Source organism: Crocuta crocuta, unplaced genomic scaffold (assembly GCF_008692635.1).
Source record: "Crocuta crocuta isolate KB4526 unplaced genomic scaffold, BGI_CrCroc_1.0 scaffold77, whole genome shotgun sequence".
Classification (NCBI taxonomy): Eukaryota; Metazoa; Chordata; class Mammalia; order Carnivora; family Hyaenidae; genus Crocuta; species Crocuta crocuta.
The window spans coordinates 4,946,954-4,969,222 of record NW_027532172.1 but is presented as its reverse complement, the minus strand read 5'-3'; the positions used below and the strand labels follow the sequence as shown (position 1 = coordinate 4,969,222).

At 48.6% G+C, this 22,269-nt stretch overlaps 2 protein-coding genes across 3 annotated transcripts in view; both read left to right on the top strand.

Annotated features, from left to right (window-relative positions):
* Positions 1-14,197, top strand: part of CSPG5 (chondroitin sulfate proteoglycan 5) — a 51,348-nt gene extending 37,151 nt beyond the window's left edge. Inside the window, exon 6 of one of the 2 annotated variants that reach the window (XR_013338335.1) lies at positions 13,743-14,197. The gene's annotated coding sequence lies outside the window, so the exon portion shown is untranslated. The remainder of the gene's footprint in view (positions 1-13,742) is intronic. The other variant, XM_077777334.1, reaches the window with a different exon arrangement.
* Positions 14,198-21,380: 7,183 nt separating this feature from the next.
* ELP6 (elongator acetyltransferase complex subunit 6) overlaps positions 21,381-22,269 on the top strand; it is a 16,785-nt gene continuing 15,896 nt past the window's right edge. Inside the window, exon 1 of the mRNA XM_077777153.1 lies at positions 21,381-21,494. Coding sequence (XP_077633279.1) covers positions 21,441-21,494 — 54 coding nt within the window. The 5' untranslated portion in view covers positions 21,381-21,440. The remainder of the gene's footprint in view (positions 21,495-22,269) is intronic.

Genomic DNA, 22,269 nt, shown 5'->3' with positions numbered 1-22,269 from the left:
CTACACTTCTATCTAATACCTGACAAAATATTTTTCTTTCTTTCTTTTTAAATAAATTCTGTGCCCAACAGGGGGCTCAAACTCACAACCTTGAGGTCGGGAGTCACACATGCCTCTGACTAAGCCAGACAAGTGCCCCTAGCAAGATCCTTTTAAACAATCTCCTTTGAAAATTTATGTGTTGAGTTGGAGCTTCAACCTTTTCTTTATTACCATTTGCCTAGTTTACAGAATGAAATGATACTTTTTATCATTGCATGTTTTGCCACTATCAGTTTGAAAGTTACTAACTCTTTATCTTTTCTAATGTTTATTTATTTTTGAGAGACAGAGAGAGAGTACGCATGAGCTGGGAAGGGGCAGAGAGAAAGGGATCGGAAGCAGGCTCTGCACTGACAGCAGAGAGACCTATAATAGGCTTGAACTCACAAACTGTGAAATTGTGATCTGAGCCAAAGTTGGACACTTAACCATCTGAGCCACCCAGGCACCTCTATTAACTCTTTTTCTGTTTATTTAGTCATTTCTCTATAACAGTTTTGACCAATTTGCCATCCTGTGATCACTGGGAATGTTCTATATTTATGCTATCTAACGTAGTAGCCACTACTAGCTACCGGTGACTATTGAACATTTGAAATGTGGCTAATAAAACTGAGGAACTTAATTTGAAATTGTCTTTTAGTTTTACCTAATTTAATTTTAAACACCATACGTGGCTTGAGGCTACCATATTGGATAGCACAGTTCTCAAAATTGCAGCACATTACATTCTTTTCAAAGTCTGATACTGGTATTGTTATTACTCTTCTCCCACACAATGCAAAAACCTTAGAACGCTTACTCACTTGTTCCTCCCCCGTCATATATGCTACAGTCAATATTTTAAAATTCTCTCCATATATTTTTCATTTTCTAAAGACACTATTGTTATGATGTTACACTGTGTCCCTTTGTTCCGTCCATTCCTGAGTCACTCTGGTCTTTCTTTCCCTGAATTGTAAGCTCATTTTCACCTCAGAGTCTTTGTACTTGCTGTTCCATCTGCCTAGGCTACCTTCCCCTTACATAGATGTAAGGTTGGCTCTTCCTCATTATTCAGATCCCCACGCAGGTGGATATTCTTATTCTTTTTTCTTTTTAAAGTAGGCTTCACGCCCAGCATAGAGCCCAATGCAGGGCTTGAACTCATGATCCTGAGAACAAGACCTGAGCCGAAACCAAGAGTCAGATGCTCAACAACCGGGCCAACTGGTGCCCCTTGGGTGGATATTCTTAATGAGGCCTTGCCTACACTCTATTGTATAATTTGTTGACTGTCTATCCATATGGTATCACATTCCTAACAGCCTTCATCATTATGCTTCTTCTGAGAGACCCCATATTTCAGCGTAGGTCCTGACTGACAAGCCAATTAGGGTGATCTCTGTCACCTTGCCAATGACTGGTTTAAAGCTTGAGCCTGAGATGTTGCTCTGGTAAATGAGGGAAGTTTTCTGGAGGAATTCTGGGAAAAATTTCCTACTGCCAGGAAGCGATGACCTCTTTAGTGAATGTCATGCCTGCCTGTAATGCCTGGCACTGCAGCAGCCACCTTGTAACTGTGAGGGGCACCAGCCTGAGAACAAGGCTAAGGATAGCCAAACAGAGAGATGGAAAGTGCCTGTTTCTTCAGATATATCACTGAGCATAAGAACCGGCCAGTTCTGGAGCTGTCAAGTCTCCAGATTTCTGGAAGCCAAAAGCATTTCAACTTTCCCCTTTTCTAATGTGACTCCTCTCTACCATACACACACTCTTCCTATTAGGGTCCTCATAATATTTATCATTATTGGGCACTATTTTTTTTTAAATGTTTTATTTATTTCTAGGAGAGAGAGAGACAGTGTGAGCAGGGGAGGGTCAGAGAGAGAGGGAGTCACAGACTGAAACAGGCTCCAGGCTCTGAGCTGGCAGTCAGCACAGAGCCCGACGCGGGGCTCGAACCCACAAACCGCGAGATCATGACCTAAGCAAAAGTCAGACGCTTAACTGACTAAGCCACCCAGGCGCCCCATCTATTTTTATTTTTTAACAAATATTTGTACAGTATTTACTATATGCCATTCACAGTTTGAAGTCCTTTACAAATATTAACTCTTTTAATCCTTGTAACCATGCCATACAATAGATGCTTTTATTATCCCCACTTTCCAGAGAAGAAAGCTGAGGCACAGAAGTTTTAAATAGCTTCCTCTTGGTCAGAAGGTAGAGCTGGAACTGGGATTTGAACCTAGGATTTCTGACTCCAGAGTTAGTGCTCATACCCTCTGTTGCCTCTCTGGGTTTTCTTTATTGGGTACTTGTTTTCTGTGTGAGTTACATGGAACAGTAGTAGTTTCTTGAGAGCAGAGATCCTATCTTGTTCACAACTGTGGTTCCAGAGCACTGCAGGTAAGCAGAAGTCTATTGAATGGATGAGTGAATGATTGAATGGATGCATGAATGATTGAATGGATGAATGAATAGATGAGTGAATGGGTGAGTGAATGAATGAATTGTAGACTCCAGTTCCGTGAGAACAGGGCAGTTTCTTTTTACATCCACAGCCCTGGGCCTGGAATAGGACTGAGCCTTCCTCAGCGTGTATTGCTTGGGGCCTGTAGAGTGAGCCCATCCCTGAATCCCTGATGACCCCTATCTTTGGGGGGTTGTGCAGAGAAGCCACAAAAGCACAGCCCTTTGTGTGGCATTGCCTTATTGTTGCTGGGTGCTCCTGTGCTGGCTCCTTCTCATCCCTTCCCTGCAGAGGGAATGGGGCTGGCCTGCTTCTCCCTTGGCACTACATGGCTCATTTGAAGTTCCTGAGGCCAGGCCCAGTGGGCGGCCCGCACTGCCATCATTAATCACACAGCCTGAGGCTGCCTGCCCACGCGGCCGGCTTTGAGGGTTGGCCAGAGACTCTGGTGGGAACTGCTCACTGCCCTAATTGGGCCTCTCTTGGGAGGCAGCAGGTCCCACTTCTCACTTGTCTTTACCCTGGCTGCCACTTCAGCCTCTCAAGGAGGACAGCATGCTCCCTGGTCTGGCCGGCTCTGCAGCCAGCCAGGGCAGAAGTTCATCCTTGTTCTACAAATGGAGAAATGGAAACCCTGGGGTAGACTGGGTCCCTGCCCAAGGCCATGACAAGGCCAAGCAAGGTTGCCAGGAGTAACCACCAGAAAGCCAAGTGACTCAGTGCTGTTCCTCACTCTACTGGCAACTGGAATGAGTTCCCACAAGAAAAAAGACCTCCCCTCGGCTCCTGTGGCCACCCAGGCCCTGCCAAGCAGCAGGCATAGGACTCTGTTCTGGCATCCATGCAGATGTGTTTATGTGAGAATTGCCACTCCCCCCCACCCCCCCCCAGAGACCCTGCCAAGCCCACAAAAACCAGATGAGATCATGGCCAACAGAAGTAGAGGGCAGGTCCTCTCTGAAGCATGGTGGGCCAAGCTGGCCTGCTAGGTACTGCTGTGACTTCTCTGCTCTGTACCTCAAAATGTATCCTTCCTGGAACATAGAAAGAGTTTTCATATGCTTGATGGCAGGACCAGGGGAGGCCTTGTCTGTGAGTGACTTGCAAGGTGCCTTTCATCAGTGAGACTCAGACAGGTCAGGGAAGAGCTTAATTATCGGCTGGTCCTGGTCACCTCTCTGTAGCCTAAATCACCTCTAGAAAAATCCTCCAAGATCAGCAAGAAGGCTCTCAAGACCTCCCTTCACAGTCCATTTTTCCTCTTCTGCCACCTTCCATGCCTTCTTGCTACATGGGTCATCTCTCTTTTTTTTTTTTTAAGTAGGCTCCATGCCCAACATGGGGTTTGAACTCACAACCTTGAGATCAAGAGCTGGATGCACTACTGACTGAGCCAGCCAGGCACCCTATTTTCTATTTTCTATTGAGCCTTCTGGCCCCTCTGGCCATTCACCTCCTGGTCTTCCTTCTACTCTCTATTCACTTAGAATGAATCAGGAAGCCTCTTTTTGCTCTGATGGTCTTTTCAGGACTCAAGGACAGCCAGAATGCTGTTCCTGAACCTTCTCTTCTCCCGGCTGAATCCCTTCAGACATCTTTCAAATGGAAGATCTCCTGGCCCCCTGGTTTCCCGGGTGCTCTTCTCAGGACATCCTGGGTGGGCCCAAGGGTCTCTGTACTCTAGGTGTGAACCCAGAGGGGACACGTGTCCAGGTTCACCCCAGCACTCACAGGGCCAAGGCTGAAGTACAAATGCAGACCCATGTCTGAAAGTTTACAAGTTATGATTCACGCTAACCATTCAATAAGCTCTACTAGATCTTCGTACCCTCCTAATGTCTTGGAAGGCTAAGCTTGCGTGTACGTTTCTGAAACTTGGAGTTCTGCCCCGGAGTGTGGCAGAGCCAGGACAGCAGTCCTGTAGCCTGGTCTCCTTCCTTCCTAGGCCTGCCTCCACCTCCAGTGCAAGATATACTAGGAACACGCATGGGGACACCTGAATCCACATGATCCAGCTTTGTCTATACCCCTCAGCCTCTCCAACCTCATCCCTTAGGGAGAGGCCTGGGGAAGCAGGCTTGGGGCCATTTGGGCAGGAGATTCTGGGGTTCTGGGTATCGAGTGTGGCCCAGAAAAGGAGAGTATGGATCCTGAGCAGGCATGCCCCTTGGCCCTGGGACTCTTCTTGCCTGGGTCTGAGGCCCTCGATGACGTGCCTTGTATCCACGCTCCACACCATGCATCACTCTGTTGAGTCATCCTGAACTGATACCCATGCAGTCCCTGAGGCCATTTTCCTGCGGGATGTGACTGCTCTATCTGTTCAGTTGGGTTTGGGGACCTGTGAGCTGGACTTGACCTTTTGTCAAAACTGAGTTTTGTATTTTTAACCTAGTAAGCTTATTCTGAGCACTACAGGTGTGTCCTCCAGAAATACTTAAGCTCTAACCGCTCATATCTTCGCCACCCTGTGTTTGCTGAACGTGCCACCAACACCCCCAACCAAGCCCTTCGTAAGTCATCACGCAGCCTGGGGCCTGGCTTTTCCCCTGGTATCAACTCCTCTCTGGCTTCATCGGTCCCAGGGTGTAGGGTGAGTGGAGCTGAAAGCTAGCTAATGATGGCAGTGGTGATGGCTAACGGGGAGTGTGAACGGAGCTTTGTAAACCGTGATGCTCCCACACGAGCTCTGCTTCCTGGCGGACTTTGCAAGCCTGGCAGCAGGGCTGTAGGCGGCGGGTTACCCAGTGCCGAGCTTCAGGATGTGACAGGGCTCACAGCCTCCGACTCCCAGAGCTCCAGCTGACGCAGGGTCCGCCCGCGGGCCAAGCTTCCAGGCCAGCTTCCCCGTTTCTGTCGTCTCAGCCCTCCCTCCACATAACCTTGTCCTGATGGCCCTTACAGTGCCTCCAGCCCTGTGCCCACCCGCGTCCTGTGTCTGAGCGCCACCACCCAGACACTCCCCCAGGAAGGATCCTGGTCAGCTGCTCAAGGTCACCCCCTTCCCATGGTGCCCCGCCCCACATTCCAACAACTGATCCAAATGGGGGCAAAAACCCTGGCCACCTGGGCCCAATGCCAGACAAATCCTGATGACCCATTTTAGCTCCAGGCCTCCCTGTGGTGGGGTCAGCGGAGGGTGCCATTGGACCTGCATCACATCTAGGCTCCCCGGGCACGGTACAGACAGGATCATGTAGGTGACAGCAGGCTTGATGGGGGAAAATTTGGAAGGTTTCTGCTCAACCCTTGAATAGACATGATATTCCTTCACCATAACCTCGATTCCTTAGGCTACATTGTGATTAGCACACTTACTAAGAGCTGCCCTCGAGCTGGGTACCAGACAGGGTGCTCAGGAGCAGTACTTCATCTGGTTTTCACGACAGTCCTCAGACCTGTGCCGGCATCCCTTTCTCTGTCCTTCAAAAGGAGGAACGTGAGGCTCGGAGAAGTGCATTGAGGATGGGGACACACAGCCATGAGAGAGACATCACACCAGACTGATCTTTCTTCCCCCCACCTCACTTCTTTTAGTGTTTATTAGGTTTACCAAATGGGCTTTAGCTTTCTTTCAACTGTGCATTTTCTTCTTAAGAAATCTCAGCTGGGGTGCCTGGCTGGTTTAGTCAGTAGAGCATGCAACTCTTGATATCAGGGTTGTGAGTTTGAGCCCCATTTTGGGCCCAGAGCCTACTTAAAAAAAGAACGAAAAAGAAAAAAAAAAACCTTAACTAAGTCACATTATTCTCAAGTACACAATTACAATAATGTCACTCATCTCAACATGATTTTTTAATGTATTTTACTTTTTTTTTTTTTTACCAAGTATACAGAGAGAGGGACATAGAAAATTTAGTAGTATATTTCTACAAGATTTTTTTTTTGGACCAGCATCTTTTAATCCCTTAAACTTCTTATAAATTCATTCAAATATCTTTATGCTCTTATTAATCCTTTAGGGAAAGCTATTTTGAAATTTGCATTAAAAAAATCTATCCTATGGGCACAGTACTTATTTTCTGGTTTCTCGGTGAAACAGCTGTCTTCCTCCTTGTGTTTCCCAAGGGGCCCAGGAGAGCTGAGTCCTTGGAGGTTAAAGGAGTCATGAAAGAATTACTGAATGGACCAGCAGGGGTGACAAGTGTATGACTAGTGTCAAGCACGGTGAGAAATCTTTGGAGAGCTATCCGAAACTATCTGAAACTTTCGGCTCTCAGTCGCAGATTTGGGGACCACATTAAGATCCTTTGCAAGATGGGGGCCAAGTGGCTGGGGGTCCCAGCAGGGGATCAGGGCTGTGAGATGCGGGAGAAAGGAAGGGGCTGTTCTTTTGTCCACACCCCACAGAGAGACTTCAGCACTGGCAGCAATTGTTCTAAAACCAGAAATCTAAGCCACTGTGGGCTCAGAGCCCCGGGGAAAGAGGAGAAGCTGCAAAGGAAATTGAGGAGCAGTGGAGGGAGTAGCTGGACACACAGGCGAATAAGCCGAAGAACCCGTGTCAGGGCGTGACAGGCTGTGTGAAGGGCTGCTGATGCTCCGTAAGGTGGTGAGCAGTGAGACCTGGCTGTGGGCGAGCCACATAGGCATCCCTGATGACCGTGACTCGAGCAGGTCTGGGGAGTGGTGCGGATGGAAGCATATTTAGAATGGAGGAGAGGGAGGGGCACCCGAGTGGCTCAGTTGGTTGGGTGTCTGACTTCAGCTCAGGTCATGATCTCACAGTTTGTGGGTTCGAACCCCAAGTCAGGCTCTGTGCTGACAGCTCAGAGCCTGGAGACTGCTTTGGATTCTGCGTCTTCCTCTCAATCTGCTTCTCCCCTGCTCATACTCTCTCTTTCAAAAATGAATAAACATTAAAGACGAAAGAAAGAAAGAAAGAAAGAAAGAAAGAAAGAAAGAAAGAAAGAAAGAAAGAAAAGAAAGAAAGGAAAGAAAGAAAGAAAGAAAGAAAGAAAGAAAGAAAGAAAGGAAAGAAAGAAAGAAAGAAAGAAAGAAAGAAAGAAAGAATGGAGGAGAGGCAGCCCACAGTGTGCTAGGGGCCCCGTTGCCTGGAGCTTTTCCTGTGGAGGCTGGGGGCACCTGGATTGTTGGGCCCATGCCTGGCTCCCAAGTGCCAGAGAACCCACCTCTGGCATGCATCAGCTCTGGGACAGGCCAAGGCTGACCCTGGCACCCTAGCCAGGAGGGGCCCCACTGCAGCCCTGTCCCGGGCTGCCCCCCTCTATCTGCCACAGAGGAACATCAGGACAGCAGCAGGTTGGGGTCTGCAACCTGCACCTCTGCACGTCGCGGTGTGTGACCTCACCTGCCCCCTACTTCCACTCTGGCTTCTAACCTAGGACATCATCGTTCCTGTCTCAGCCCTTCTCCTGGGTTGCTTCTTCTCCCTGACTTGGACTCGGTTCCCAGTTCTTCCCACCCACAAGCCTGAAGTACGTTGAGGGGCCTTTCTTCCAACCAGGTTCCCGGGGCACACAGCATCTGATCCTACCCTTACCAGGGCATGTTAAAATACTGCCCGTGGCCATGAATCTCTCTCAGCTGCACCTGGTGGGTGGGAGTGTTAGCCTGATGGACTTGGTGGGCAATATGGTCTGTCCAAGCATAGACCTGAATCATGTCCCACCCTGCTCAGGGCCCTGGGTCTGCTCAGAGTCTGAAGTGTCTCCACAAACACACTTTCTTTTTTTTTAAGTCTCTTCATTTCATCTTTAAAATTCACATGAAATTTGCGTTTGACTTCATGGCTCTGTTTATTTTAATTTTAAGAGATCGACTATTGTGTTGCTTATATGTTAAATTCTTAACTTCTCAGGACGCCTGGTGGCTCAGTCAGTTAAATGTCCAACTTTGGCTCGGGTCATGATCTTGCAGTCTGCAAGTTCAATCCCCGCATCAGGCTCTATGCTGACAGCTCAGGGCCTGGAGCCTGCTTCGGATTCTGTGTCTCCCCCTCTCTCTGCCCCCTCCCCACCTGTGCTCTGTCTTTGTCTCTCTCTCTCTCAAAAATAAATAAACATTAAAAAATTAAAAACATTTTTAAAATTCTCCTCCAACTAAATATTCAAGTAAAACCAATGCCCTGGTTGTCTGACTTCCTGAAGTCCTGCCTCCCTGGAGCACATGTGGCCCATTGCAGGGGCCCAGGCCTCCAGCACAGGTTACATCTTACAGAGTTTTGTGTGGCCATCGCCAGCCGCCCTCCCCACATCCTCAGAATGGGCCCATCCCCTCTTCCCAGCCTGATCCCGGTGACCTGCCCGTCCCCCTTCACTCTTTGAAGTCTGCACAACCTTGCCCAGCCTCCCCGGGGTTGGGCAGGTTGGATGCGCCTGCCTGTGGCCCCACTGCTGCTGTGACACTTCTTGGCTGGTTGGAGGTGTCTGTCCCTCCACTCCTGTGACAGGGACACCGATTGTGCTTCCTGAAGGGATGGGTGAGCTCAGAGAGACCCTGTGACTATCCAATCAAGCCCCCTCCCCCCTCCCCTGACCTTACTGCTTGAGGAACAGTCTGGGCTGCAAGGGGAGGGAGGCAGACCCTTGGGTCAGGCCACACTGGGCGAAGTTGGGGCTCTGTAGATCATGGGGCTGGTGGACACTCAGACTCTCCTGGGCTGGCCAGCCCTGACCAGAGCTCACAGTCTGATGATGGCTCCATCATCAGAGAGCTGAGTAGCGATTACATTCAGCCGTGTAGCTCCTTGGCCTGGGATGCCAGACTGTGCACTGGGACGGGGCTGGCACCAGAGTGTGGGACGAGGGACGGCTGGCAGGGAAATCAGAGCGGTCCTTCTGCCACCGGCTCCGGCTTTCCGTTGCTGACATGTAAGAGGATTAGGGCTCAGAACTCTGGACAAGGGGCTTTTATTCTCAGGGCTGCATTTTCCTTGGCTTGCAAAGCCCCAGAGACAGGAACAAAAGCTGAGGGGGCATTGCTGGATCTCTCACCCTCCAAGCTCCATGCTTTGCGGGGGTGCAGGGAGCCCCAGCCCCATTCGAGGTCAGTGCCTGGCATTCAGCCCCATCCAGGTCTGCCTGAGGCTGGAGCTCCAGATCCCAAGAGAGATCTCCTCACCCTGCTTGAGAGGCCTGAGCCACCTGCAGGCTGGCCCAAGGGATTTCCCAAGGGGGCCATGGCTTGCAAGGGAGTCACAGAATCCTGGAATGTCAGGATGGGAGGAAGCATTAGACACCTATTCCAGCCTCCGCTGAAATGTACATGGGGGAAACTGAGTCCCAGAGAGAGGCCATGACTTGCTCAGGGTCGCTCAGTGAAGGAAGGCCCAAGCTGGGACTAGAAGAAAGAATGTGAGACACAGAGGCTGCCTGGTCTTGTCTAGAAGTCAGGCCTTGCCCTTCAGAAAGGCACTGAGGCCTATGTCTTCCCAGCACTGGTCAGTCTTGCCTGCTTTAGAATTGCTTGTAAATGGAATCACCCAGTATGTGCTCTGCTGCATGACTTCTTTCTCTCAGCATAATGGTTTTGGGTGTTGACTGTATCAGTATTTTGTTCTTCTTATTGCTAGGAATGCTGCACAGTTTATTCTCCACCTGATGGGCATTTGGTCTGTCCTCATTTATAAAACTTTTTTAAATTTACTGTTTATTTTTGACACAGAGAGAGACAGCGTATGAGCAGGGGAGGGGCAGAGAGAGAGGGAGACATGGAATCTGACACAGGTTCCAGACTCTGAGCTTTCAGCACAGAGCCTGACGCAGGGCTCGAACTCACGAACCGTGAGATCATGATCTGAGTGAAGTTGGATGCTTAAACGACTGATCCACCCAGGAGCCCGGGTCTGTCCCAAAAGAAGCTGTTATGAACATTCATGTACAAGTCTTATTTTTATAAAAAATGTTTTGTCATGGAAAGGATAGAATATAATGTGGCAAACTCACTTTTTAATCAAGTGTAAATATCTTGCCATATTTGTTTCTTTGTTTTCTTTCGAGAAGAAAAGACACATATGGTGAAGGGCCCTGATATTTACTTCCCTGGAGATAACCACCATCTAGACTAGCACCAGGATTCCTGTGTACATTGTTGGTCATTTTACTAGGTATAGTCATTCATTCCACTCAACAAATATTGACCACCCACTATGTACAAAGCCCTGATCGGGGCACTAGTGGTACAGCAATGAGCCTGACAGGTGAAAATCCCTGCCCTTGGGAGACACTAAATAATTAAAATATATGATATGTCAGGTAGTGGTAAGTGCTGGGGAGAAAAATCAAAGTTTCTATGTAAGAAATCAGCCCAAACAAGTGGCTTACATACAAGAATCATTTACCATCTCTCTTGGGTTCTGTGGGTCAGGAATTTGGGAGCCGGGTAGTTCTGAGTCAGGGTGTCTCGTGAGATTGCAGTCAGGGGGTGGGTGAGCTGGGGCCATCACCCTTAGGGCTCCTTCACTCACATGTCTGGTGCCTGGTCTGGGTGAGACCCAGAAGCCGCTTCTTTCTCTGTCTCGCCGTGCTATCTCCACTTGCTGTCTCCAGCAGAGCATCTCATGTAGCAGTCAGGGCTCTAGAAGCATGTGAGTGCGAGAGATTTCCAGCTTTGGAAATCAGGATCATTTTTGCCATCACCTTGGCCAAGGCAATTACAGAACTCTGGGTTCAAGGGAAGGGAATACAGACGTCATCCACCCCAGCCCCAAAGGAGTGTCGTCATGTTGTAAGAAGATCATGTGGAATGGGATATATCCTGATATGTGAGAGATATCATCTGCCCCAGAAGATAGCATTTGTATGGAGGCCTGAAGGAGGTGAGAGGCAACCAAGTGCAGATCATATAACTGAGGGAAGAGCATTCCAGGCAAAGGGAACCAACAACAGCTGGAACTAACTAACTACCTGGAGTGTTCAAGAACCAGCAAGAAGTCCATTGGGGCGCAGAGGAGTGAGTGATGGGGAGGCTGGTAGAAGAGGTGAGGTCAGAAATGTAACCGAGGCAGTTAGGTCACTGCAAGGGCCCCAGCTTTTCTCAGAATGTGACGGGATCCACAGAGGGATTTATAGCAGAGGGGTGCTGTGGTCTAACTTAGTTTTAAAAGGGTCACTGGGCTGAGGCTGAGGCTGAGGCAGGACAGGAGGACTGGTTAGAGCCTACTGCACTGATCCGAGCACGTGATTCGGGAAGCTCAGAGTGGGCTGGTGGTTGTAGAGCTGGACATATTTTGAAGGTCGAGGCACCAGGTGTTGTTGGTAGATCCAGTGCGCGGATGAGAGAAAGTGAGGAGTGGAAGAAAACTGGACTTCAACACCAGAAGGTCAGAACTGGGGGAGAAGCAGGTTTGAGGAGATGATTGTGAGTTGGTAGGAGATATCTGTCAGGTGTCCAAGTAGAAATGTCAGTGACACGGCTCGAGAGAGGTGTGGGCTGGAAATGTGAGTCTCTGTTCCCTTGTACTGGAAGTTCTAGCCAGGGTAATTGACAAGAGAATAATATAAAAAGTATCCAGATTAGAAAAGGAAGAAGTAAAATTACATTTAGAGATGACTTGAACTTGTATATGGAAAATCCTAAGGAACGTAGACATACACACAACTATTAGAGCTAATGAATGAGTTTAGCAAGGTTGAAAGATACAATACAAAACCAATATGCAAAAATCAGCTGTATTTCAGTAGCAACGAACTGTCCAACAATGAAATTTAAAATAATGCCATCAATTCTCATCCATTGTTGGTGGGAACACAAAATGGTATAGGCACTTTGGAAGACAGTTTCGCAGTTTCTGACAAAGCTAACCATCCTCTTACCATATAGCCCAGCCATCTCCCTCCCTGGTATTTACTCAGAGGAATTGAAAACATGTTCACACAAAAACCTGCGTGGGATGTTTATAGCAGCTTTATTTATAACTGCCAAAACTTGAAAGCAACCAAGATGTCCTTCAGTAGGTAAATGGATGTGGTACATTGGGTAATGGAATATTATTCAGTGTTGTGAAAAAGTAAGCCACCTGGGGCACCTGGCTGGCTCTGTTGGTGGAGACTGCGACTCTTTAATCTCAGGGCTGTCAATTTGAGCCCCATGTTGAGTGCAGAGTTTACCTTTAAAAAAAGCCCACACAATTTCATACGTCACCCAGTGCTCATCACAAGTATACTCCTTAATCCCCATCACCTGTTTCACACACACACACCCCCACCCCAACGTTTTCAACAGCTGCCTAGGACCATAAACTGATCCACAGACTGATCTAGGTAAGATGGGGCTCCTTTGAAAGAATCTTTCTCTCTCTCTCTTTTATAAAATGTTTATTTTTGAGAGCGAGACAGAGTGTGAGCGTGGAAGGGGCAGAGAGAGAAGGAGACACAGAATCTGAAGCAGGCTTCAGGCTCTGAACTGTCAGTACAGAGTCCAATGCAGGGCTCGAACTCAAAAACTGTGAGGTGAGATCATGACCTGAACTGAAGTTGGTCACCTGCTGAGCACCCAGGTGGCCCGACTCTTTTTTTTTTTTTTAAGTCTATTTATTTAGAGAGAGAGTGAGTGAGCACAGGAGGGTCAGAGTGAGGGGGAAAGAGAGAGAATCCCAAGCAGGCTTTGCACTCCCAGCACAGAGCCCAACAATGCTGGGCTCAAACTCACAAACCATGAGATCATGACCTGAGCTGAAACCAAGAGTCGGATACTCAGCTGACTGAGCCACCCAGGTGCCCCTGAAGGAACATCTCTTAAGGGCTACGTTTGAGATTTGTTCTGACCCAGGGATAGCTCTTCTTGGCGATATCTTTCCCCGGTTCTGTCTGATAAACTAGCCAACCTACCATTACTGAATCTCCGTAATTGCTTTTCAGCACAACCTGCCTGGTTGTGCTAAGAGCGCTCTTAGGCTGGAACTTTTCCACACTCTGCAGCAAATGAAGTCAATTCCTTTGAGAAGAAATTTGGAGCTCCCTTTGCCTTCTCCTCGCCCCAGGCAAAATCTCTGAGCCCCAGCTCAGGACAACCTTAGGGACAGGGCCCCTCTCTCTCTGAGTGACCCCCTGCTCCAGGAACTGGAAGGAAGAAGCTTCAACTCTTCCTGGCTTGTCTCCACTTTATGAGCCTGGGTGGGACACTAGGGCCCCAGTGTTCTCAGTGGCACCGAACCCATGGGCAGCCTCTCCTATGAGCGGGACGTGGGCAGACTGAGGGAGTCACTGCCTCAGCCGCACCCACCCAGAACTTAGCCTCAGCAGCAGGAGGGGGNCGCCCTTCACGGTTTCTGCTCTTTTTACAGGAAAGAGCAACAGAAGATAGATATGTTACTTCAGTGCCGAAGACGGTCACCTAGTGATTTGATATCTTGTAATATCCAAGCAAAATAGTAATAATACCTTCAACAGTCCCCTAGGGGTCCACTTCTGGTGTGACAGTGTGAGGAAATTTGCAGGCCCCTTCTCCAGTCCAGCTGGCGACAATTATTTAAAAAACGCAGCCATTTGAAGTCTCTGGAGGGGCACCTTCGTGGTCCAGCTGGTTACGCATCTGACTTCAGCTCAAGTAATGATCTTGAGGTTGGTGAGTTCGAGCTCTGCATCGGGCTCTGTGCTGACAGCTCAGAGCCTGGAACCTACTTCAGATTCTGTGTCTCCCTCTCTCTCTTCCCTTCCCCTGCTCACACTCTGTCTCTCTCTCAAAAATAAATAAAGTCTCTGGAAATTGACCTGAGGGCTTACAACAAATAAAGAAACACTTATTCAAAACACCTACTAACACTTGGTAAAAAAAAAAGGAAAGCCAGGAGCGCCTGCATGGCTCAGTAAGTTAAGTGTCCAATTCAATTTCGGCTCAGGTCATGATCTCACGGTTCGTGGGTTCCAGCCCCACATCGAGCTCTGCGCTGACAACATGGAGCCTCCTCGGTATTCTCTCTGCTCCTCCCTCACTCGTACTCTCTCTTGCTGTCTTTCAAAATAAACTTAAAAAAATTGTTTAAGTAGACTTAAAAAAAAAAAAAAAGGAAAGCTACAATATTTGAACCAGTGCCATTCTCACTCTCTCCTTTCCTAGTTTGGCGGGATGGAAACTCCACTCAGACCGACGTAGCCCAGAGCACCGCGTTCTCTCTCCTGCCAGCTCCCATTCGGAGAACCATCTTCCCAAGAGGGGCAGGTGCCCTCAGCCACAGCCTCTAAATTCCCCAAACCCCCTCCATTGGAGACTCTGTAGATAGAGTCAGCCATTTCAAGCGTGGAGCCATGGCACAATCACCTCACATTGGGGCTGAAAAGGTATAGACTAGACACCACATTCCTCACAGTCTGTGGCAGCTGCAGGCCTTGCCTGTGCCTGCGGCCCAGACTCCTCACGGCCTGGCTCCTGCAGGGCCCATTCCCCACTCTCTGTTAGGACGTTTTCATTCCACCCCTGCCTTACCTGTACACACAATTCTCGGGGACCCGGGTGGCTGTTGAGATTTTAAAGAATGATTTCTCTTTCTCTTGGCCTCACAAAACTCCAAAGGGGCAGCCCAGACCAGACACCCCCTCTTATCTGTGATTGGTAGTGAGGAGCCTCACAAGGGCTTCTGTTCTCCCTCCATTTCAAAGCCGGGCAGGGCAGCACACTGGGCAGGCCAGGGCAGGGGGTCCGGGTTATCTATTCCCTCCTGGAGGTAACAAGGAGAAGCACCGAGGGGGCAGGGAGTTTGGTGCATCTGGGGAGTCCTAGCAGCCAGAGCTCAGCCTGCCATCTGGAGCTAAAGGGAGCCTTAGAGACTCTGGGATTTTAGACAAGACCCAGGGGAGGCCCAGAGAGATGGGCCTTCCTCACTCCAGCCCGAACAGCAGTGATCCCCCACCTAGTTTCTGACCCAGGCCACTAACTGGGCCCAGGTTCCCATATGGGCTGCCGGACATGCCCACCTCCGTGGCCCCTGGGGCCTCAGACACATTCATTTAAAACCCATGCCTCCCCCTCACCTTAGCCCTTTCCCCCAGTCTCAGTCTTGTCACCTTTCCAGCCTGGAGGGCATTTTCAGATTCCGCCTCTCCTGGTCCTCACTGCCAAGCCCAGCTCAGCCCCTGCGGGCCTCCTGCAGCAGCTCTGTTGTGGCTTCCATGCCCTCCTAGGCCACACTGTGACGACATCACTCCCGCCTCCTGGCCAGCACGGCCTCTGAGGCCCCTGCCTTCACCTCAGCAGTCACACAGCACCTCACAGACCTTCCTCCATGTCAGCTTTGACTCCCTCTGTGTGCTCCGCCCCTTATCCCAGGCAGAGTCTGCCCAGGGTTCAAGGGTGCAGTGTGTGCTCTCCCAGGCTGACCCTCCACCAGTGAGGATGGAAACTAATAGAAAAGGGTTCCAGTCACCTGTCATGCAGGTGCCCTCTGCATGCTTTTCCCAGCAGACTCCTGCACCTTGACAACACAGCCCTGCCCCAGATCCCTCACTTCTGTCTCTCCCTGCTCTGGGGTTCCCATCCCTGTAAGTGACGTCAGCTCAGCTCAGCTTTTAGGGAGGCCAGGCTAAGAATGCTCCTCCTCCATCTTTTACAGCCTTTCTTTAAAGCACATCTTCCAGCTATGCAAACAAACCACAGGTCCTGTCCCATTCATTCATTCATCACATTTATTTAGCATGTACTGTAGGCAGGCACTCTTCTAGGTGCTTCATGAATAAAGAGACAAAAATCCCTGCCCCCACCCAGCCTAGTGAGGAGGGGCCCTGGGTAAGCCAATGAAAGGATGGGGGAGAGCTTGACTGGTACAAAGGCAACAAAGCCTCGGTGGAGAGTTCTGGAGCAAGTTTGGTCTGTCAGGGTGTCCCATCTAGGCTGGAAGGGCCAAGCTGCCTTAGCTTCTGCCTCACTGGGTCACCAGGAAGTCTGTGGCTTCAGGGGAGGCTCTGTGCAGCCCAGGTGGACCCTAAAGGATCTGAGAGCTGGAGGTTTTCTGCTGACGGCTCTTCCTGAAGATCTTTCTGGAGAAGGGGTCTGGCTAGTGCAAGCTCTGTGTCTACCACATGGGCCGAGCTCAGGAAAGGCCTTGTGGAGCAAAGACTTGAAGGAGATCAGGGAGGCAGAGGCTGAGATATGTAGAGGAAGAGTCCTTCCTACGAACAGGGAACAGAGAAGCACATATCCCAGATGTGCTTGCCACTGAGGCCACTGAAGCAGCGTGAGGCTGAAGTGAGTGAGCAGCAGGAGAGGAGGTCAGAGCAGTAGCGGGCCAGCTCCAAGACCATGTGAAGATTCCCACCTTTACCCTGAACAAGAAGGGCACCGTGGGTAGGCAGAGGGGTAAGGGCAGTGAGGACATTACTCAGGAAGGGTGATCCTGGAGCAGGAGAGCCCGTGAAGAGTCCACTGCCGAGCTTCCAGGGAGGGGAGCTAAAGACCATCAGCACCAGCATCCTAGAAATATTCCTGAATACAGTGGTTTCAGGATTGCCTAGGGCTTGTTTACCCTGCATCTTTAGGCAGTGTCTGCTGCCCTCTGGTGGATGTGCTAGAGATGACCCAAACCCACTTCCAGCTTTGCTTGGCTTTTGCCAGCAGTCTGTGGGGCCTGTGGGTTCACCTTTAACTTGCAGCTATAAAAACTCTCTTGTCACAGATCTGATGGATATGACTGTGGAGGTGTCAGGAAGCACTTTGTGGAAACATTTCATCAGCTTAGACAAAGGAAGGCTAAGGGAAACTGTGGTGTGGATGCTACAGTATTTGGAGTGGGGCTGGGGCAGGGCCAGGGATGTTTCCTACCAGTGATGATCAGAAGCAGGGAGGTGGGGCTGAAAGAGGCATCTAGGGCTGGAGACTGTAGAGCAGGCACTTGTTCCCAGGAGGAGAACAAGGTGAAAACACTGAGGGTGCTTGCCAGAGGCTCTGAGTTCCAGGGCAGTCATGGGATCATGCTGGGAAGGGAAGGGAATGGGGCTGAGAAGTCCCAACTCACAGAAGGGAAGTGGACACTTGAAGGCCTGTAGATCAAAACAGAGCTGGAGATCTGGTGGAGAGAGAGTGAGAAGACTACAGACAAAGGGGGAGCAATGGAAGCCATGGATCCACTGGAAGGAAGCATTGCTGTGGGCTTGGCTGCTGCTGGAATGCAGGCACCTGCACTCCCACTGCTCCTGACACTCCCCACCACTGATACAGCCCACAGTCACCCACACTGAGGGTGCCACAAGGAGGGTGGGAGGGAGGAAGGAAGGAAGCAGGAAAGAAGAAAGAAAGAAAAAGAAAAGATGACATATATAAATACATGCAACAACAACTTGAAAGACATTGGACATCAGGCAACAAAGGACAGTGATCCTGGAGAAATGGACATAGAACCAGGTGAGCCATGTGATTGTCCAAGCTGGCTGTCTCGTTTCCAGACAGGGAGGAGGAACTACAGTGTAATACTCCCTGAGTTGAAAAGTTGGAGCTAAGAGCCTGGGGAGACCCAGGCTGCCTGAGTTCATAGATAGGACAGAGCGTCAGCAAGAGAGAGTTGCACAGAGAAAGATCCTTGAGACCTGCAGAGAGTCATCCTCAAGTATTCAGCATGTGACGGAACGCCCGTGGCTGGGGAAAGAAGCATCACAAAGAATAAGAAGACTAACTGCACTAGAAATAGAAGGGAATTTCTTCAACCTGATACAGGGCATCCATGAAAAACCCACAGTTAACATCATACTCAGAAGCGAAAGATTGGATGTTTTCCCACTAACAGCAGGAATAAAACAAGGATGTCTGCCTTCACCTCCCCTATTCCACAGCATACTGGAGGTTCTGATTAGGGAATTTAGGCAAGAAAATTAAATAAGAGGGATCCAGATTGGAAAGGAAGAAGTAAACATCTCTGTTTGTAGATGACAAGATCTTATACATAGAAAATCCTAAAGAACCCACTAAAAAAAACCTAGAATAAACAATTTCAGCAAGGTTGCAGGATACCAGCTAAATATACATAATCAATTGTATTTTTACACATTTCCAATGAACGACATGAAAAATGAAGAAAAATTTCATTCACAATAGCATACCAAAGAAAAAAGATGGGAGTAAATTTAACAAAAATACAAAATTTATATTTGGAAAGCTACAAAACATCGTTGAAGAAAATTAAAGATCTAAGTAGATATAAAAATTTCCAATGGTCATGAATTAGAAAACCTAACATTGTTAAGATGGCAATACTCTTCAAAGTCATCTATAGATTCAATAAGTTCATATCACAATTCCAGCTAAAGGGATCCTTACCTTACACCATGTACAAAAATGAACTCAAAACAGATCAATGATGTAAGTGTAAGAGCTAAACCTAAAAAATTCTTAGAAGACAACACAAGGGTAAACTTTCATGACCTTGATTTTGCAATGGATTCTTCAATGACACCAAAAGCCCACGTGAACATAGGGGGAAAAAAAGAAGATAAATCAGATATTATCAAAGCTGAAATCTTTTTTGCTTCAAAGGATACTATCAAGAAAGTGAAAAGACAGCCCACTGTTACAGAGAAATATATACACTCATTCCTTCAAAATGTGCACCTACCATGTGCCTGGCAATCTTTTAGGCACTGAGGAAATGAGAGTGAAAACAAGAGACAAAAATCCCAGCCCTTCTGCCGTCTGGTGTGAAGATTCAAATAAGGACATTAACCTGTCCAGCTGCTCATCCTTAGCACAGATAAAACCAGCTGTGACCAGAAACAGTATTTCTCTCAAGAAATACTGCAGCTATAGCTATGGTCTGACTGTATCCCATTTCTCTGAGTGACTCCTGCTTTCTTACTGAGAAACTGTTTTCTAAAGTTGAAACTTGCCTGTTTGAAATCATGTCAATTCCTTCCAGGCAACAACCATCAGAAATGTATCTATTGTTGAAAAGTTGGGTTTGCTATTCATTGCTGTGAAAGAGAACGCATATCATGGGAAACCATGGGGGGTTATGACTAAGAGTATTAGAACATAATTATAGGATTTGGGCTTGTTAGGTGATTGGGAGGAAGGTGTGGGATTGGATGCTATCAGAAAGTGGGGATAATTCTATGACTGAGCACCTTAAAAGATGTCGTCTACAGGGAGGCCAACTAGAGTGAGGCTAAAGCTGGGACTGGTAAAGAAACCATTGTCCTCAGGTCGGGGAGAGGATGTCTAGTAGCCTGTGACTTCGACAATGTTCATGTTTTGTGTTCAACGTAACTACGAGTGGAAGTGAACTAGTTTTTCTTGACCCATCATAATCAGTCTGACGTTGATGTTTTGTGAAATTGTTTATGCTCAACAGGACAACATCAAGAACCAGCTGGATGCTAGGAGCTGCTTTTCTCTTTCTTACATACCAGTAAGTATAGAACATTCTGTTCTTGTGGAGGATCTAAGTAATTTTGACACAGAGAAGCAGCCTTGATTTCCAGCCCAGGTGGGGAGTTTCAGATAAGTGACTATATACATCTATCTTTTTTATTAGTATTATTATTTTTTAATTTTTTAAAATGTTTTATTTATTTCTNTTTTTTTTTTTTTTTTTAAGTTTATTTTGAGAGAGAGAGAGAGAGGCAGAGAGAGAGAGGGAGAGAGAGAATCCTAAGCAGGCTTCAGGCTGTTAGAGTAGAGCCCGATGTGGGGCTTGATTTCATGAATTGTGAGATCATTACCTGAGCAGAAATCAAGAGTTGAACCCTTAACTGAGCCACCCAGGCACCCCCATACACCTATCTTAAAAAAAAAACAAACCCACACCTTTTAAAAATTGAAGTATAAATACACAATGTTATAATCGTTTTATTATTATTTATACTATTTTTATATAAAAAGTTTATTATATGATGATTCAACAATTTAATACATTTCTCAGTGCTCATCAAGGTAAGTGTACTCTTTATTCCCTTTATCTATTTCACCCATCCCCCCACCCCATTCTATAGAATGGTATGCACTGGAAATCTTGGTCTACTTTACAGTCCAGGCCAGATAGTGACCCCTTTACACACAGCTGTGTTCTGCTTCCAGCTTATCAACAAAACACTAATTCATTTAAACCTTATCTGAATTCCATCCTTCCCCAAATCCTAAAATAACTCCTTTTCCTTTGCTTGGTGACAGGCCCCAGGATTCCACTGGTATGCTACCTCCCTCATTGCAGTGAGTCAGTACACTGGATTTTGTCGAATTATAGGCCTGTCCCTGGTGATCTGAGGCTGGCTGGGCTACAACAGAACTATACTTAGCAAACGCGATATAAATGCTATGAAAAAAATAAAAGCAGGGAGAAAGGGTAAGAAGTATTGGGGAAAGGGCAGTTTGCAATTTAAACAGGATGGTCAGAGAAGGCCTCGAAGATAGTGACGTCTGAGCAAAGACCTGAAATAAGTGGAGGATTTTTTTAATCGTCTCAACATCTGGGGAAATCGCAATCCAGGAAAGAGGAACAGTTGGTGCAAAAGTCCCGGGCAAGAGCATGGGTGTGTTCCAATCATATTTTCATAGTGAGCCCATCCTACAACCTCTTTAATTATAAAAGCTACCCCTACCCTACCGGTACTCCCTCATTCTGCTTTTGCTTTTTTCCAAGAACTTTCCAATATACGTTCATTGCCTTTGTTTTCTGCTTTGCGAGCAAGGGGAGGCGTCCTCACTCATCTATGTAGCCCTAGTGTCGAGCGGTGGGGGACACACAGCAGGTATTCGACAGACATGTGTGGAGCAAAGCCCAGTGTTGGGGAGAGAGCAAGGCCAAGGAAAGGAGCAAAGCACCCCTCAGACCCTCAGGACCAGCGTCGCAACACGCGTACACTCCACCACCCCGGCCGGATGCCCGCCCTCGCGCATGCGCCGGCCGCGGCCCAGGTCCAGGCGCCCGCCTGATTGGCTGCGGCGGTGCCTCGAAGCGGCGTTGCGCGTGCGCGCTTTCTTCGCGCGGACTCGAGTGGTGTGTAGCTTTCCGTACAGCAGCAGTCCTAGCTCCCTGTCCGGGAAGGCTCGTCCCCCGGAGCTCGGAATGTTCCCGGAACTCAATAACCTTCTCAACACCACTCCTGACAGGGCGGAGCAGGTAAGACGTCGCGCAGTGGGAAGGTGGCGGGTCCCGGAACGTGGCGGAAGACCTCATCCCCGGGTGAACCGCACGCAGACTTGTGGGCACCGGGGCGCTTGGGAGTTGTAGTCCAGGGATGGCCGACTCGGAGACTGGGCTGCCCGCTGGAGCCTGCGGAAGCTGGGGGTCTTTTCAAAGGCCGTGTGTACTTTGGAAAACGCCCAGGAAGCTTGGCCGACTGTGCGTCGGCTTGCGTTCACAGACGTGTGCCGGGGGGCCCTGTGCGTTCTCACTGGGGTGGGGGACCCGGTGTCAGAGGAGGTTGCCTGAGAGTCGTGAGTTCGATTCTCCTCCCTTCACTTGAGAACAGCTTCTTAACGCCCTCAGCCTCTCTCTGACCCCTCAGTGCTCCGCAGTGAACGCTGCCCCTCCTTTACCTTTTCCCCTTCTTGGTCTTTAATAATGCTATCCCAAGCCGCTCTCAGCCTACTTGGGCTTGTATCAAGTCTGCCTGAGGCATAGCAACCTCGCCACTCTTCTCTCCCCCTTCTTCCCGCACTTTGGGGCATCTCGAAACTTTTGACATTTTGACCCTGGGGTTACTTCTTTCAGGAACGTACCTGGTTTATTTTATAACCTTTGTCTTCCTAAAGAAATGGTAAACTCCAGACAGCCAAGACACCATGTATCAGACTTGCTTGCTTATTTATATTTATGAAAAAATGTAAATGTTTATTTATTTTAGAGAAAGAGCTGGAGTGGGAGTGGGGGGATGGGCGGGGCGGGGGGGTGC